This window comes from Clupea harengus, chromosome 16, assembly GCF_900700415.2.
Source record: "Clupea harengus chromosome 16, Ch_v2.0.2, whole genome shotgun sequence".
NCBI lineage: Eukaryota > Metazoa > Chordata > Actinopteri > Clupeiformes > Clupeidae > Clupea > Clupea harengus.
The window spans coordinates 3,287,636-3,303,894 of NC_045167.1; the positions used below are offsets into that span (position 1 = coordinate 3,287,636).

The 16,259-nt window shown below is 44.9% G+C and overlaps 2 protein-coding genes across 3 annotated transcripts in view; one reads left to right on the plus strand and one right to left on the minus strand.

Annotated features, from left to right (window-relative positions):
- Positions 1-4,008, plus strand: part of pigf (phosphatidylinositol glycan anchor biosynthesis, class F) — a 25,295-nt gene extending 21,287 nt beyond the window's left edge. Inside the window, exons 4-8 of the mRNA XM_031583336.1 lie at positions 2-48; positions 281-372; positions 492-608; positions 1,142-1,250; positions 3,381-4,008. Coding sequence (XP_031439196.1) covers positions 2-48; positions 281-372; positions 492-608; positions 1,142-1,250; positions 3,381-3,494 — 479 coding nt within the window. The 3' untranslated portion in view covers positions 3,495-4,008. The remainder of the gene's footprint in view (position 1; positions 49-280; positions 373-491; positions 609-1,141; positions 1,251-3,380) is intronic.
- rhoq (ras homolog family member Q) lies at positions 2,741-15,009 on the minus strand. 2 transcript variants are annotated; one of them, XM_012823787.3, is made up of 5 exons: positions 14,343-15,009; positions 13,804-13,862; positions 7,271-7,483; positions 6,029-6,124; positions 2,741-4,676 (listed from the first exon to the last, which is right to left on the minus strand). In XM_012823787.3, the coding sequence occupies exons 1-5, from the start codon at positions 14,482-14,484 to the stop codon at positions 4,521-4,523; spliced, it is 666 nt and encodes a 221-aa protein (XP_012679241.1). In that variant the 5' UTR covers positions 14,485-15,009; the 3' UTR covers positions 2,741-4,520. The 2 variants fall into 2 exon arrangements, with proteins under 2 accessions (XP_012679241.1, XP_012679242.1); XM_012823788.3 differs by having other exon boundaries at positions 7,271-7,435; positions 14,343-15,001.
- Between the last annotated feature and the right edge of the window lie 1,250 nt (positions 15,010-16,259).

Here is a 16,259-nt window from a genome sequence, read left to right on the forward strand (position 1 = left end):
CTCCTCGGCATCAGTCCACCAACGAAGAGGCACTCGCTGAATTACAAGGTGAAGTGCAGAGCTTCTATTGGTGGGGGGCTCAGATACTAGTTTAGTCATCTTAGACATGCTTCTTCTACTAGTGTTGCAATCAAGATCATTTAAACATGGACATTATAAGCACAAGGACAAAGTGATACTAATTGAGTCATCTCATTTGAGGTTTATGGACTGATGCTGAAATTTGCACCTATTGCAGTGAATATTGTGTTTTGATGACTCTGCCTCCGGTTCTCTGCAGATATCCAAAATCGTGCGCTCCTGCCTGTACTTCCTGCTGTCCTGCTTGTTTTTTCACACCGTAGTTGTACTCTACGGAGCCCCTCTCTTGGAGTAAGTTATTTATTTGTCTTTTTTGTGTTTTAATGCATTTAATATGTAAGATACACAGCCTTACATTTAGAGAATCTATTTTTGTTTGTCTGAATATGTGTCTCTGTATATCTTCACAGAAGTGCTGTGGAAACATTCTCCCTGGGTGTCCTACTGTCCACTATGACCACGCTCAGGTGTTTGTGTATGATGGGGCCCAATGTCCAGGCTTGGATCCGTGTGTTTAGCAGGGATGGGTGGGTATCCATTTTTGCTCCATTGATAGCAAGTTTTATCATTATGTCTAAAATGCAGAAGGCTTTGGATACATTTGTGTGTTGCAACATAGACACACTTAAGATTTTTCCCTTTTAGTCTTGAGCTCAGTAAATAATTGCAGTACAGTACAGCTGACCTTACCAGTTGTGAATGGAAATCACAAACTGATAATCTGCAGTTCATAGACAGGCCACTAGGGGGAGCATGGTAACCAAATGCTTGTTCCAGTTTTTCTGGAGTTACTGAACTTTGTGTACACAGTTGAACTTTTTCAGTTTTCATTCATATTCATTACAATATATTTGATTTACCTTCATTTGGTACTCTACTGTGGCGGTGCAAGGTGCTGCACCCTGATGTAACTCTGCTGCCTTGGTCTATTCCCATCAGTGGGCCATAGTGCTGACGTGGCCTGGTCCACTCCTGGGTTCCCCTAAGGCATTGTTGGAGGCTCTTCTGCCCTAAAATGACTTCTAGATTGGGAAGCAATCTTTATGTGTTTGTGATTTAGGGCCATGTCGGTATGGGACACGTCTCTGCAGATCACCACAGGGTGCAGTGTGCTTGGAGCCTGGCTTGGGGCATTCCCCATCCCTCTGGATTGGGACCGGCCATGGCAGGTTTGTGCCAGTTCCTTCTCTCCAACACGCGCGCGCGCACACACACACACACACACACACACACACACACACACACACACACACACACACACACACACACACACACACACACACACACACCGGCACATACACACACAGAAGGGCTTTTTGTGATGAAGGGAATTCACACTCACATTTGGCAGCTAATGGCAACACACACATGCCTGACCTACAGAGACATGGCAGGGCACTGCTCGGTGCCTATAGTCACTGCAGTTAGGGGGCAGTGCAAGAGCATGGCTCCTTAAATTTGTATCTGGATCCTTAAATCCGAGTGTCAAAGAATTCTCCCCTCACACATCTCTTTACTACTAAAACAGAAATATGTGTCTTGTGTAAATTGCTGTTGATCATCGCACTTGAAAGAGTAAGAATTAGAGATTAAAGCTGGAAGATTTCACGCACATTACACAGATTAAACAAAAAAGGAATCGGGCAGATTATTATACTGGTAGATGATTATCCCATGTGGAAAGACAGACACACTGCCCATCATAACATTTCATTAGACAGTTTGAATAACAACCATGAACGAAGAAACACTGATATGCAAAGTGTTTGAGGGATTGTGTGTGGTGAGTATTTGTGTGTTCCCAACCAGCAGAATCACTGCTTTTATCTCAGTCGCCACGCCCCTTCGATGACTGCTCACTTGATTTTTTTTTACTTTGCCAAAGTTGATCATCCTAGCCAAACCCCTGTAAACACTGGCAGTCTGATGGAATTCAAGGCTCAGTCCCAATAATCCCTGTTGCCCCAGTAATCCTGCAGGACACCAGACTGCTACGGCCTGATGATTACATCCCTTTAACCAGGCCTTAGGGACCTCTGGAACAGTCAAACACAGCGCTTCTATTCTGTAGCCAGATCTTATAGGGCATTCAAGAGACAACCACTTTTCTTGACATAAAGGACAAGTGACATTTTGACAGTAGTAGTACGCCATTAGGGAGGGAGGGAGGGAGGATGTTCACTCTTTACAGGAGGATGATTCGAATTCACCCAGAGTGCATGATAAGGGAGCGCTGGTGGGTTGAATGGTGTTTGACATGGGAGCTCTGCTATCCAGCGCATGCAGAATTAGAAGCTGCGGTTGCCCTGGTAACAATATTGCCATGACAGCAGGGGTATAGAGGAATCAATCTCTGTGACATTTTTTTTTTTTTAATTTGGAAGCACATGGCAAAATGTGCATTAGCTGTGGAACAGAAACAGTCAAGAAGTTCCAGGGCCTAGAGGGGGAAACCTGAAAGCCAAACGCATTCCTTGTGTGACGGGCGTGGCACACGTATGCGACCCATGCAACATACCCACCGCACATGATATTCTGATGTCACATTGTAGTTGTCATGGCAACTAGATGCGAGCATGTCAAAAAATAGTCAAAAAATAGTCAAAGGTAGGTATTCCAGAACTCCCTTTGGGAATTTAAACCAGCACAGAGAACAGGCTTTATGAAATCTCACTTTTTAATGCAGCATACACAATCTCTGTACAGGTCTGTTTACGCTATAAAGCTTGGCTTGTTGATTCTCCCTTTATCTTGTGCCATTTTATTCCAACACTCAAACACTGGAACACTCAGAAAAACAAGTCATTTAAACCATTTTAACCTTGAAACTTGCTTGCCTCATGTACATTAGCCACAGGCTAAAACTGAAATGTTGTCGTTTAAACTGTGCTGCAACAATCACTTTTAGCCACTTCACACATTTGCATGGACGCTGCAACAAGCTGTAGAAGCAGGAAGTCAGAGCGGCTTCCTGCTCAGTTCATATCTGACATGACAATGACCCTGACAGGCTGAGCCATGCTGAGGATCAAAACCTGGACAAAAAAAAAAACAGACAAAACATTTCGGCCCACACACAGCGGAAAGAGCAAGGCATCCAAGATGGCATGAAAAAAAAAAAAAAAAATCAATTCTGTCTGTCTTATGAAAAACATGGTTGGTTGTTTAAAAAAAAAAGGACAGAGAGGGCACAGTGATTCTCCTGCGCACGCATGTGTACTGCGCACGCATGTGTGTCTGCCAGTTGGGGATGATGGCATGGGATAGGGTGGTGCTGAGTTCTTGTCCTGTCTCTGCAGGTGTGGCCCGTCTCCTGCACCCTGGGGGCCACTGTGGGCTTCCTGACGGGGCTGCTGGTCGCTCCCGTCTGGATCCACTGGCACCGCAAGCAGCTGATCTACAAGAGCAAATAACGCTTGGAGGCACAATGAGATGCGTGAATATACACACACACACACACACACACGCACGCGCGCAAAAAGAAGCTGACTGGAACATACAGGTAGCCCCCTGTGATCCTCAGATATTCAGATGCATCAGTCAGGACCAGGGACATTTAGGGGAACACCTCGCCACCAATCCCCAGACACTCCCGACATTCCCCTCCGGTAGTCACTGAGGTCATATACACAAAAGATAAAAAGTCTTATTTCTGTCTTAATTTAAAAACAATACCGTTGTTCTTTTTGTACTTTTTTTTTTTTGTCATTTGATGGCAGTATGTATTCTTTTCCTTGTGTTTTTTTTTTGTTGTCCCTTATTTGGTACTGAGTTGTACAGACTTCACTGAGACATTTTACACAGCGAGTGAGAGAGAGAGAGAGAGCGACAGAGATTGAAAGATAGCAAGGGAATTTTGCAATCCAGTGCACAAAGATGCACCGTTTCCTTTTTCTTGAAGCGAATAAAGAATCACTTCTGTAAATGCCTGGCGTGTTTGGTTGTGCTGCTGTTGTTGTTGTTGAGGTTGTTGCGTCTCCCTGCAGAAGCCACGGACGGGTGCATTGTGTGTTGCGTCTGCCTCTATAAGCTCCCGTCCGCCCGTCCGTCCATTCTCCTCTGTGTGCCTGTTGTTGTCGTTGTCTTCTCTCCTGCTCTCTGGCTTCAGCCTGTGCTTGTAAGTCTGTGTCTTTGCCATTGTTCTGCTGCTCCACCCAGCTCTTGTTGCTGTTGAATGTGTTTATTATTGTGTCCACTGCACCTGCTGTTTCCACTCGTAACCCGCTCCCTCATCTCACAAACATCACCACCTTGTCTCCTGTTTTTGTTTTTTTTCCCCCCATGTAATCTTCTGGTTGCAATATCATGCCGTTGTTCTTTTGTTTTTATTTATTAAAGTCTTGTTTGGTTCTCTTTAGATTATTTAGCCCACAGTCATGTTGGTCAGTTTGTTACGCCTGCAGGGTTTAACCCGTCTCCCTGGCGACCGGGCGCTCCTCTCATGTGATAAGGCAGCAGTTGATGCAGCGTGGCCCCAGCCGTCTCTTAAGGGCGCCCTTCTTGGGGGCCAGGATGGCAATGATGGCCTCGTCGAACACCGTCTTGAGCCCTTTCTGTGTGAGAGCTGAGCACTCCACGTAGCAGCAGGCCCCAATCTGCAGTGGAACACACAACCCCCCTCACACTTAATGCAGTGAAATTATTTTTTTATTCACTTCGTGTTAAGAATCTCTTATCACTGGGATTTGGGTACACAGCAATGCTGAGTAATACTCTGCTAATAAAATTGTATAATGTGACCTAGTTTCACATATCTAAACATTGCATCAGAGTCGTGGCACCAAAATAAATTAAAGCCAGTAAATGTTGCTAAAAATGAGAAAGGAAAGCTGGGAATAAATGGTCTAGAGTGTTAGTCTTGTGGAGGCATGCTTTATTTTTCAGATTGGAGTGGATCTCAGAGTTAATGTCGGGTTCAGTCTAGGAGGAAGATTGGAGTGGATCTGAGTTAATGTCAGGTTCAGTCTGAAGGAAGATTGGAGTGGATCTGAGTTAATGTCAGGTTCAGTCTGAAGGAAGATTGGAGTGGATCTGAGTTAATGTCAGGTTCAGTCTGAAGGAAGATTGGAGTGGATCTCTGAGTTAATGTCAGGTTCAGTCTAGGAGGAAGCTAACTGCAGACATGACCTAACATGCATGTCAAAAAATTCTGCTTCATGCATATCATAAATTCATTCCCTGTATGGAAAAGTTTGCAATTAAACAGATTCAGGTGTCAGTGACCTTATGGTAAATGTCAGTGCATGTTTGAAGGATCTTACTCCTCAGTAATATATAGAGTATGATAAAACCATGTGTATTGAACAGTGTATATGGGCTATATCATCTTCAAAACATATAAAAGGTTAAAATTCTCATGACTCGATCAACTGTGCATGACACTGCTGTTTAAGCCTTTAACATATCTGTCATCACTCCAGATATGAAATGCCAGGTAAGGATATGTGTCCATCTTTTTTTTTTCATTTTTGAGAATTAAAATGGCCTGGTCAGGTATGCATAAGAGATGCCTATCTATGTGAATTCGATTGGTGCTTGTCTTTTAAACCAGGGGTTTTCAACCAGGGGTCCGTGGCCCCCTGGTGGTCTGCGACGGCATTGCAGGGGGTCCGCGACATGAGCCTATGTATCAGTTCACCATTGACTTTTTTTATTTTTATAAATATACCTGGGCCCATCGACATATTTATGTCTGAATAGCCAAGTCGCATTGCCCAAAATACTGATGTAGACCCATATTCAGCGAAGAAATTACACTGACAAGTATTATAGGCAGAATATGTGTGCGGGGGGAGGGGGCGTGGCGGCGGTTACAAACATGAAAAAGAAGGGTACGGGACTATAAAAATCAGTGGGCCGCGGATTACTTTCTGGTCAGAATGGTGGTCCCTGGGACAAAACCAGATGAAAACCCCTGTTTTAAACCATTGTGATTCCCCTTCCTCACCTCCTTGGCCAGTTTCTGGCCCTGCTCTGTTGCAATGGGCTTCTCCTTCACATCATTCAACTTAGCGATGGTCTTTGGGTCGTCACGCAGGTCAACCTGAAAGGGGCAATAAATAACATCAAGAGCACACATTTACAAACCTAATGTGTATCATCGGCAGACTGACTGCATACAGCACCCATAAACTCCTAGTTGACATTTTTTGTGTTTGCAGTCCCAGGAACTAACACTCTTCACTCACCCTACTGGCTGCCTCTGACAGGATACATGTGTCTCCGTGGGTTACATTATCAGGTTATAACACAAAAAAAAGTGTGCTCTTATTTCCCTCAATGTAACACATTAGCCAGATAATCTCTGTAAGAAGTAGTTTAAAAGGCCAACTGGGTTTTCCATTTCCCAGAAGGCAGCTCAAAGCCAGAGCAGCTGTGCAGTAAAGTGAGGCCAGCTGACAGGTGACTGACTACCTGTGCATGAAATTAAACCGCTTCTGTAGCTACAGATCTCCATTTGATTACAGCTTAAAGTGTATCACATCTTAGCGTGCTAATGCCAATGTTCAGGGCTGCAGCACGTAGAGGAGAGTAGTCGGGAGTGAGGGGGGTACAGGGCAAGGTGGCGTACAGGTGGAGATGTAGAAGGAGGGGAAGAGACTGTTCCATCGATCTCCTGAGCATTTGTATTCCACACACACTCTTGGCCGTGATTAAGACGGCGGCTCAGACACGGCCGTAAACATGCCCTGACAGATGTGCAGAGGGATGACAAACACTCACAGAGAGGCTGCCAGGACACAGCGCTGTGGGTTATGACACAAGGTTCAGGAGCACAGCTCCCCGGGCAAGAACTTCGATTTGAAGTGTCAAATTTGATGTCATTACTCCTAGCACTTAATAATGCCCGATTGTTGGCTCAACTGGGCTATAAAAAAAGATTCAGAGGGTAATCGTCAGAGCAGTCATTAGGACACAGATGGGATAGGAAGGTCACTTTCTCCAGCTGTGTACTGGATAGAGTCAGAGCTACAGAGTGAATAAGGACTGGCAATCCAAAATGGAGGGGAGCTTATGAGGTCTATACTCTATTCTAAAACCATGGTGATTTCAGGTAGATGTGGATGGAGTCTGCTGACTGTTTCAGTGATGGTGGAAAAAGAGGACGAGTGGGAGGAAGAAGAGAGACCGGTAACAGACCCCCGAGGAAGACCAGGGGCTGAGGCTGACCGCGGGGAGAGGTACCCACCTGGGTTCCGATGAGCAGGTAGGGCACATTAGGGGCGTACTCCTGCAACTCCGGTACCCACTCCTCCCGCACGTTCTGAAAGCTGGCAGGGTTGACCACAGAGAAGCAGATGAGGAAGACGTCGGTCATGGGGTAGGAGAGCGGCCGCAGCCTGTCATAGTCCTCCTGCGGAGCAGCGAAGCAGGAAGAGGGCCACTTGATTGATGCCATCCACTACTGGTTAACGTGACAGCATTATCACATGTATGCATCAACATGAGAGACCACAGTGGAGATGCTGCAGATGCTGATGAAATTCACATTTCTGAGAGCCTGATGTGTGTAGGGGTGTTTGTTGTGTGTTCTCTGTTGGGTTTCCTTGTGAACAGCTCATATCTTTTTTTTTTTTATTCCGCTCCCATGACAGTCTTAGGGCTGAGATCTGAGCCTCTGTAACAGATAAGCCTGGATTTACACTAGCCATGTGAGTGATATTTCTGGAACTCTGAGTAAGTGTGTGTGTGTGTGTGTGTGTGTGTGTGTGTGTCTGTGTGTGTATCAGTCTATCTGTCTGGTGAGGTCAGGTACATGTTGGGTTACCAGCTACCTCCAAGCCATTCCGCTGTTGTGAAATTGCCAAAGTTTAAGCCCTGAACAGCATTCTTAGACTGGAAAAACAAATATGTCATCAGGCCTGGTCAGCAGCTACTGCACAGTGTGTGTCTCTTTGAAATGAAAAACTACATAAGCAATCTGAAACTATAAACTACCGCTCCAGTTTGAACTCTATCAACTAATACAGCAGTCTGACACTATAAACTACAACAGTAATCTGAACCTCTACACCCTGCAGCAGCTGTTTAAAACTGGAGCTCATCAACAACAGCTGCAAATTAAATCTCTGAATATTACACTTCCAATCTGACTCAAACTATGACGGCAACAGTTTGACACCGAGTAACCTTCATTGCCAGGGTAATTATACAAACTAAGGCAACCCACTGAAACCATATACTACAATGTCAATCAGAAACTGTAAACTGCAACACCAGTCTGAACTGTAAGTTTTTATAAATGAAATCCCCAAAAGTGTCAAAGTTTTCACACTACAGAACCACTTTAAAACTGGTGCATTGTGTGAATGCTTGAGTATGGTGTATATGTATAGGCTTGTGGGGTGGTGTGTGTGTGTGTGTGTATGTGTGTGTGTGTGTGTGGCGGTGGGCACTGATGTTATAAATATATCCCCCTGCCTGTTAAAACATTCTGCCGAGCGAGAGGGATATTATTTACACCCTTCCCTGCCAAACTGAAATCGGAATAAGGCAACAGATCACCCACCCACATCGCTGGCTATCTCTCTATCCATCTCATGGGCAAACTGGTGATATACAGCAGCTGTGTGTCGCTGCACACTGGATAACAAACAGGCACAGCCTTGTGCAGTAGGATGGCTTGCGTACGAAAGTCATTTTAGTGATGTGTTGCATCACTGTTTCATTCCCTTGAGAACCTCCTGCGTCATATGGTACCCTAAGCAAACAAAGAATTTCAGTGCCCCCACTTTCAAAATTGTGTGTGTGTGTTTGGGGGTAGGGTGGGGGGGGGGGCTCCATAAAACATGGTGTTCCATTAAAACTGAGTTTTCCCCTGAGAGTAACTGCTCTATTGTCAATGTTGCCCGTACCAGGAACTGCCACTACTACTAAAAAAAAAAAAACAGAAACATACCCGGAGGCAACCCTCGAGGTCTCTTTTAATACAGCATTTTCCGATATTACCTTGACCTGTGTTTGTTTGTTTACATGTGTGTGTGTGTGTGCAAGAGAGAGAGAGAGAGAGAGAGAAAATGAGAGAGTGAAAGAGAGATAGAGGCAGAGCGAGAGCGAGAGCTTCTCAGTGCTTTAAAAGCTGAGGGGAAATGGACTGGAACAAACAGACACTAGTCTAATGCAGTGGACCTTGGGAGCACGGTAGCCCTCCCTCGCTTCCTGCTGGGTGAGTGGAGCTGGAGGATGAAGAGCTGCCCTATCCTGCCTCCCCTGCTGCTCTCACTCTCCCTCCAGCCCAGCAGCCAGTGGCCTGCTGCTACACCCACAATACCACCAATTGTTCCCACCGGCCATGTGCTTGCGTGTGCTTGTACATTCACTGCATTCATGTGCAGGAACAGTATATGTTTAGGCTTCAGAAGGTTAGGTTTGTTTTTTTTGTTATTTAATCCGTGCCGGACATGTCTGCTGTGTGATCTCATTGGCAGAAATCATCGCAAACTAGCATATATAAGGCATGATGTCATGTCATGCGTGGCTCACACGGTCATGAAGTTGGTTTGCATCCCTTAAAAAACGTGAAGAAATAGACTGATGAGTAGGATCAGAAACATGTGTTGGCAAAGCAAGGCCATGCGCACAGGCTGAGGTCTGTCTTACAGGAGCGGATGGAGAATACAGAACATGTCATTAGAGAGCTGCTGCAGAGCCAGGCCAGGCTGGCGCTGATCTCTAACAAAAGAGCACTGCTTGCTGGCACGGGTCTTGCAGGTGCTAGTTGCTTATGTCAAGGACTTGGGTAGGCCAAAGGCACTGCTACTGCTCAAAGAACCTGGCATACAATGACAATCAGATATTCATGAAGTTTGTTTTCCTCTGACCGATTAATAACAATCCACTGGGTTCTACTGCCTTCTATTACTATGAATAGGTTAGGTAGTATTGGTGTATTTCAAAACTTTCAAACTATTTCCTTGTTTGTTTCAGTGACATTCCAAAATTCAAATGAAATTCATTTTAACGTTAAGAAATTTTTTTTTTTTTTTTTTTAAGGTTTATGTAAAAGAGAGTTATGAAAGAATCCCATCTGATATAGTTTTGTGTATGAAGCTACAAAGGCTGATGGGATTTGCCGGTGTCTATCACCAGCTGTCCTTGATGTAAATCACATGCGTGTCTATGCATGTCCGTCATTTTCTACAGTTTCTTTACAGTTCTTGAGGTAAAAAGACACAGGGATATCTCTGTGGTTTACTTTTTAGGGGATCCTTTCCCCATAGGATGACATTGTATAGCTGTTTTGCGGTTGTGGGTTATACAGTAGTGTTGTAACTCGATACTGGACCAATTTAGATCGTTTTTGTTCCTAGTAAGAATGTGGACCCAAACAGATAGGATAATAGGGCCCAGAGTTCAAATATACCAGAGTTCTCCTGCAAGAAGAATGTAGCGAATCATGTAGTGACAACACTAAATTTAAGTCCTTTCATTTATGAATAAAGATAAAAGTAGAAGCAATACTCTGTGCTTGACTGGGTTAGAGTTAAGAGTTAAGGTTATTAACTATTATTAAGCGGCCCATGTGGTTCTTGGTTAAGTCAATACACAATGTACGATACAATTTCAAAGAGGCTGTTCAAATACTACAAAATGTGTAAATGTGTCAATATCTCCTCAATTGTTCCAAGTGAGCCACTTCACAAATGTCTTTAAATGTCAGATGCACGAGACCAAATGTGTAGTCACTGAGAAGAAGAGACTCCTGTAGATACTGATGTGTAACCCCTAGTTACCTGGTGTTAAGGCTGCACTCCTTTCTCTTTAAAAACATATATATTCATGTGCATACAGGCATACACTCAAACACACCATACACATGTTATGAAACCCTCGCCTGTGCATAGAAAGTGTGTTTGAGTGTGAGTGGTGTGTTTGTGTGTTTTTATCTCTGTGCTCCGGTGGAGTTGCGGTCGGCTGTGGAGCTGTAAATGGGTCAATTGACCACTGAGTGCTTCCCTCCAATCAAGCCTCCAACCCAGCCGTGAGTGGGGAGAGGGTGGGAGAGAGCCAACGGGAGCACACTGCCTGCCGCGCTCGCTCTTCCCTGCCCTGCTCTGCGCAGGTGGAAACTGAAGACTTTAATATTTCTCTGTTGTATACAGAGCGAAGAAGAGGAAGCAGAGGCAAGATAAAAGAGACGGAAGGCAAGATCTCCTCCAGTCGTCCTCTAAAGAGAATAATTCATAGGCATGTTTATTCAGTCACTGCACATTAATTAAAGCGTGCTGGGCAGTGAGTCGAATGCAGTGACTGAAAAGTGTGTGTGTTGTGTGTGTGTGTGTGTGTGTGTGTGTGTGTGTGTGTGTGTGTGTGTGTGAGTGCTGTGCAGTGAGTCGAACCCCTACCCCCCCCCCCCCCCCCCCCCCCACCCCCTTCTGTATACCTACACACACTTAGTGTAACCTCATAGCACTTACTCTTCAAAACATGGTTATGCAGAAACAAGACCACAGGGCTCAAAGATACTCTGAGTCTGAGATACTCGCCGAGATACTCTGTGGAGAGTCATGACTGAAAAGTGTGTGTGTGTGTGTGTGTGTGTGTGTGTGTGTGTGTCTGTGTGTGTGTGTGTGTGTGTGTGTGTGTGTGTGTGTGTCTGTGTGTGTGTGTGTGTGTGTGCGTGAGCCTGAGCGATTGTGTAATACACACCATGTGTAAACACACAAAGGCCATGTGCGGCTTTTCTTTCCTGAAATAGATTTCCTGTCCTAGAGGGATTTAACATAGCCCATGTGCCAAAGCAGGTATGGAGACCGCAGAAGAGCAAGGGCAGGATAATGAAAAAAGGGAGGGGGGGGGGGGGGCAGAGATCAACAGCACTGGGTCCCATCACCAGAAATGAGGATGTCATCTTCTTTGATGGATGGGTGGTATCATCCCTGGGGCTTTAGTAAAGAGCCACACCCTACAAGGTGTTGACCCAGTGGTAAGACACACCCTGGAGGCTGGTGGGTGGCGATGGGCGGTGTTTTAGTGGGTTTCAACCTAAAGTCTCTCATGTTATTCTGTGCCGTGCAAACAGCAGCTGCTTCTCACATCTGGAGCCAGGACTCCTCCCTCTCCAATCTCCCTACCTCATGGATGTCTCTCTAAAAGACAAAGAACTAAGGAGTGAATTAAAACATCAAATAGAGAGAATGAGAAAGAACAGGATAGAGAACAACAGAGAGAGAGAGAGAGAGAGAGAGAGAGAGACCAAAGAGCTCCAGAGTTTGCGCTTGAGTTTCTGCTGCCTCCCCGCATTCAGCATGTCGGCACAAATCACACAGCCAGCCTGTGATCTTAGCAGAGTCCGCCGGTCTGCAGGAGTCTGGAGACGCCAGCTCCGAGGCACAGTAAAAAACATCTGAGGCTTCTTCCACACCTCCCCACCACCCCCACCACCACCACCCACCCCCACATCAGACAGGCTGAGAAACAGCTTCTATCCCAGAGCCATCATAGCACTTAACAATGCACAAAACTGACCTGTATTTGTCTCTCTGTTGTGTTATATGTCTTGTGTTTTTATAGTGTAAATATGTATATATATATGTTCAATCTATATTTGTATTGTTTTTGTGTCTGAGAGCTGCTACCTCAATTTCGTTGTACTTGTGCAATGACAAATAAATATATTCTATTCTATCACCACAAATCTACTTTTCCAAACATTACAAATGCCTGAACATTCCTCTCTCTCATACCAAACAGCATTCAGGCTCTTCTAAGTACACTCTGTATCCACAGTTCTACATACAGTAGATATATCTGTAAGGGATGAAGAGAGGGGTAGTACTGGGCTAGTATTATTTGTCACACCCAGGGGTGTAACTCTTCAGTGGTTCAAATGTATGACTTTGCAGTGGAGTTCATATGGGTGAAGACAGACACCCACAACTACCCTACACAGCCACAACTCTCAGCAGCGCTAACTCCCATCGCTCCCTCTTTCCCTCCTCTCCTCCTCTCGTCCTCTCTCAAGCCTTATGACCCACTTCTTATAACTTGGAGCCACATGTGTTGGCAAGGTTCGTGATGAGAGAAATGAGAGGAAATTTGAAAGGGATCCTTTGTTCCTTTGAGTCCGTGGCCATTATTACTGCCATACTCTCTCTGACCCGAACACAGCCCTCAGCACCCACTGATCAGTCACAAGCTGCAGGAGACCTAACTCACACCAGGTGTGTGTGTGTGTGTGTGTGTGTGTGTGTGTGTGTTGTGTGTTTGTGTTTGTCTTTTAAACTTCTTTGAAATCAATTCCCTGCCACATCTTGACTGCCGTCTGCATCTGGCCTGCCTCCCTGCAGAGAGCAGGAAGGGAAACAGCAGCCACATGTCTGCTTAACCCTCTGGCTAACTCCTCCACCCCACCCCATACTCCACACACACCCTCTGGCTAACTCCTCCACCCCAGCCCATACTCACACACACACGCTGTGGCTTGACTCCCAGAGCCCTGGCCTTAGTCCCCTCAAGAATCCTTCGCAGCACCTTGGACCATGTAAGGAGGTGTGTGTATGTGTGTCTATGTGTGTAAGTGTTGATGTAATTTTATATCTATTTAATATCAATATGAATTAATAACTTAACTGAATTTGTAACTGAATATGAACCATACTATTTGAATGATACCTGTCTGTGACAGGTTGTTGTGGTACTATGATTAGATGATGGTAATTAGATTCACAGGTTTAGCAGTCAAAAGCAACAAGATGATCTTCTGATCTGGCCTTCACTCACCTGACCAGCTGTATCATACAATCCCAGGAGATACTGCTTTCCCTCAACGTTAACACTGACTGGGGAAAAAAAATCACACATCAAATTCTAAACAGTTTACACCTGTCTGCATGATCATAATCATAGGTTGGTCATACAGGTTCAGCAAAATCAAACAAACCCGTGGTTCACACATAGGCAAATGAATAACTGTATTGTCGTAAACATCACATTTGCTATGCTCAACTGCAATCCACACTGATTACTGTCAACATCCCTTGCCCCTGTAAACAGTTTTTCAGGGGAGGAAGGGGTCGCTTTTCTTGAAGCTCACAGGTGGTTTTAATAAGAACAAGAATAAGAACAGTTCAGCGAATCGAACATACATTGTTCTAGTAACCGCTATGATGTGACATTATCATCATTAATATCCCTACAGGTATATTAACAGGCTAATGCTAAATGTTTTGTAAGGTGCAAAACACCAAGTTAAATTAACTAATAATTCACGTTCTTCTAATTACCACTAACGTTTCAACAATTTCCCTTTCATGACTTACCTGCGTAATGATCAAAAACGGTGGGCACGTACTCTTCTGGAAAAGCGTCGTTGGCATAGCTCATCAACAGACAAGTTTTCCCAACGGCGCCGTCACCGACAACTACGCATTTCAACATGATCGTGCCAGTCCCGTTTGCCATGACACACGCAGAATCACCATCTTCAGTGGCTGAATGCTTCCTGCTGTTGTGAGGTGAAACCTCTGCCGGTCAGCCGTCACCAGCGTCCCGCTTGCTGTGCACACCGCGGGGATGAGAACTCAAATTCCATCTCTTTTACTCTCCGACTCTCAGATTCGGCAGAGTGGCTTTCACTCGGCAGAGATGCAATGCACACGTCCGATATTACAGGTGATGAGCGCCCGCACTGAACCTCCAATGCTCAAGTCATTCCCTCCGCCACCCCATGCGACTCGGAGTGTCTGCAGCCCAGCGGCACTTTCTGGCGACCCACATTCGGCACTCTCCCTCTCGCACCCAGCCTCACCTCCCCTCAGTCCCCTGACTCCAGAGCCTGCACGAGCTGACTTGCAACAGAGGCGGGGTAGGCATTCTGAACAAGGGACTACGTCAAAAGTTCCACAAAATCTGTTTCACACGGGATTCCCCTCTGCTGCAGAGGAGCAAGTTGAATAGCAATATACCAACTTCCCACACCTTAAAAACCGGACATCAATAGTTAGTGCAAATATACATCCTAGCATACTGTTCCTTGACCACTGAAATAACCCCTAAATAGGTGAGTAAAACAGATAGTTGCAGTATGATGAAACATTCAACTGGGACATTTATTTTACAAACTTTTTGTGTTGCTCTTGGATATGATGCTACAGGAAAACCAGTTATAATTCTGTAAAGGAACACCAGTTATAAGCTGTAAAGGGTGCATTTTGTGTTTCCTTGCATTAGGAAGATTATTTCGTTGCCTGAAATAAATCTTAACTGAGTTACTTTGTCTGTGGGTTTTCAGACATTTTAAAGGTAAACTATAGGCTAATCTGATCCCTTGTGATTAATTTAGCTCTTTGTTTAATGACCAGTAACGAATTACACTAGTCTAAAATTGCACCAAACTGATATTCTGGTGAAAGGAAATACTGATTGACAGAGCTGACAGAACATCAGGTCAGTTATTTGTAACCTCTTGGTAAAAGCAGGATGGCAGTCAGTTATGAGAACACATTTCTCATTTCCTTAGTACTTTTCCCCCAATATCCCAGAGAGCACAAAAAACCTGCAGACTACCAACAACCACAAGAAGGTGGCTGGTGACAATACTGATGAAAGGCCTGACAAAATAAACACAATGGCTTCCAATCAATTAAACTTCAGTCAGCCCTGCAACCCAGTAGGCATAAGCAGATTTACTAGGTAACTTTAAATTTTGCCAAAGCATAACCATCAAGTTGCTTCGTCCTATTATTACTAACTGTATGCTACCATTTACATTACATAGAGTTAATCACATTATGTCATTATGGTCTTTCATGCTGTTATCCCTTGTCCTTTTTTTCCAGTACGTGCAGACACACTAAAATTAGCCTATATAATTCTTCTGCAGGAGAACTTTGGTGATGGTCCCCAACACCTGACTGCGGTCCAATCAGCTGGAAGCGAGCTGAGCTGCTCAAAGATGCGCCGCTGGATCACTCTTGACAGCCACTGCAGGAGTCATGTGATTAAACAATTACCTCATACCTTTCGTGGACGCGCGCGTGCAACGCGTGCGGGCGTTGTGTAGGCGCGATTGGCATAGGCTTCTCATCAGACCCGTGTTTGGAAAGTTTCGATGTTGCTGATGCGGAACCACGAAGGCTATGTGGAAGATCTCTTTTCACTGCTCGGTTGATGCCACTGTCAGAGGCTATTTTTCATCATAAAATGTGGATTAATGTGGTCTGTTATTAGAATTATTA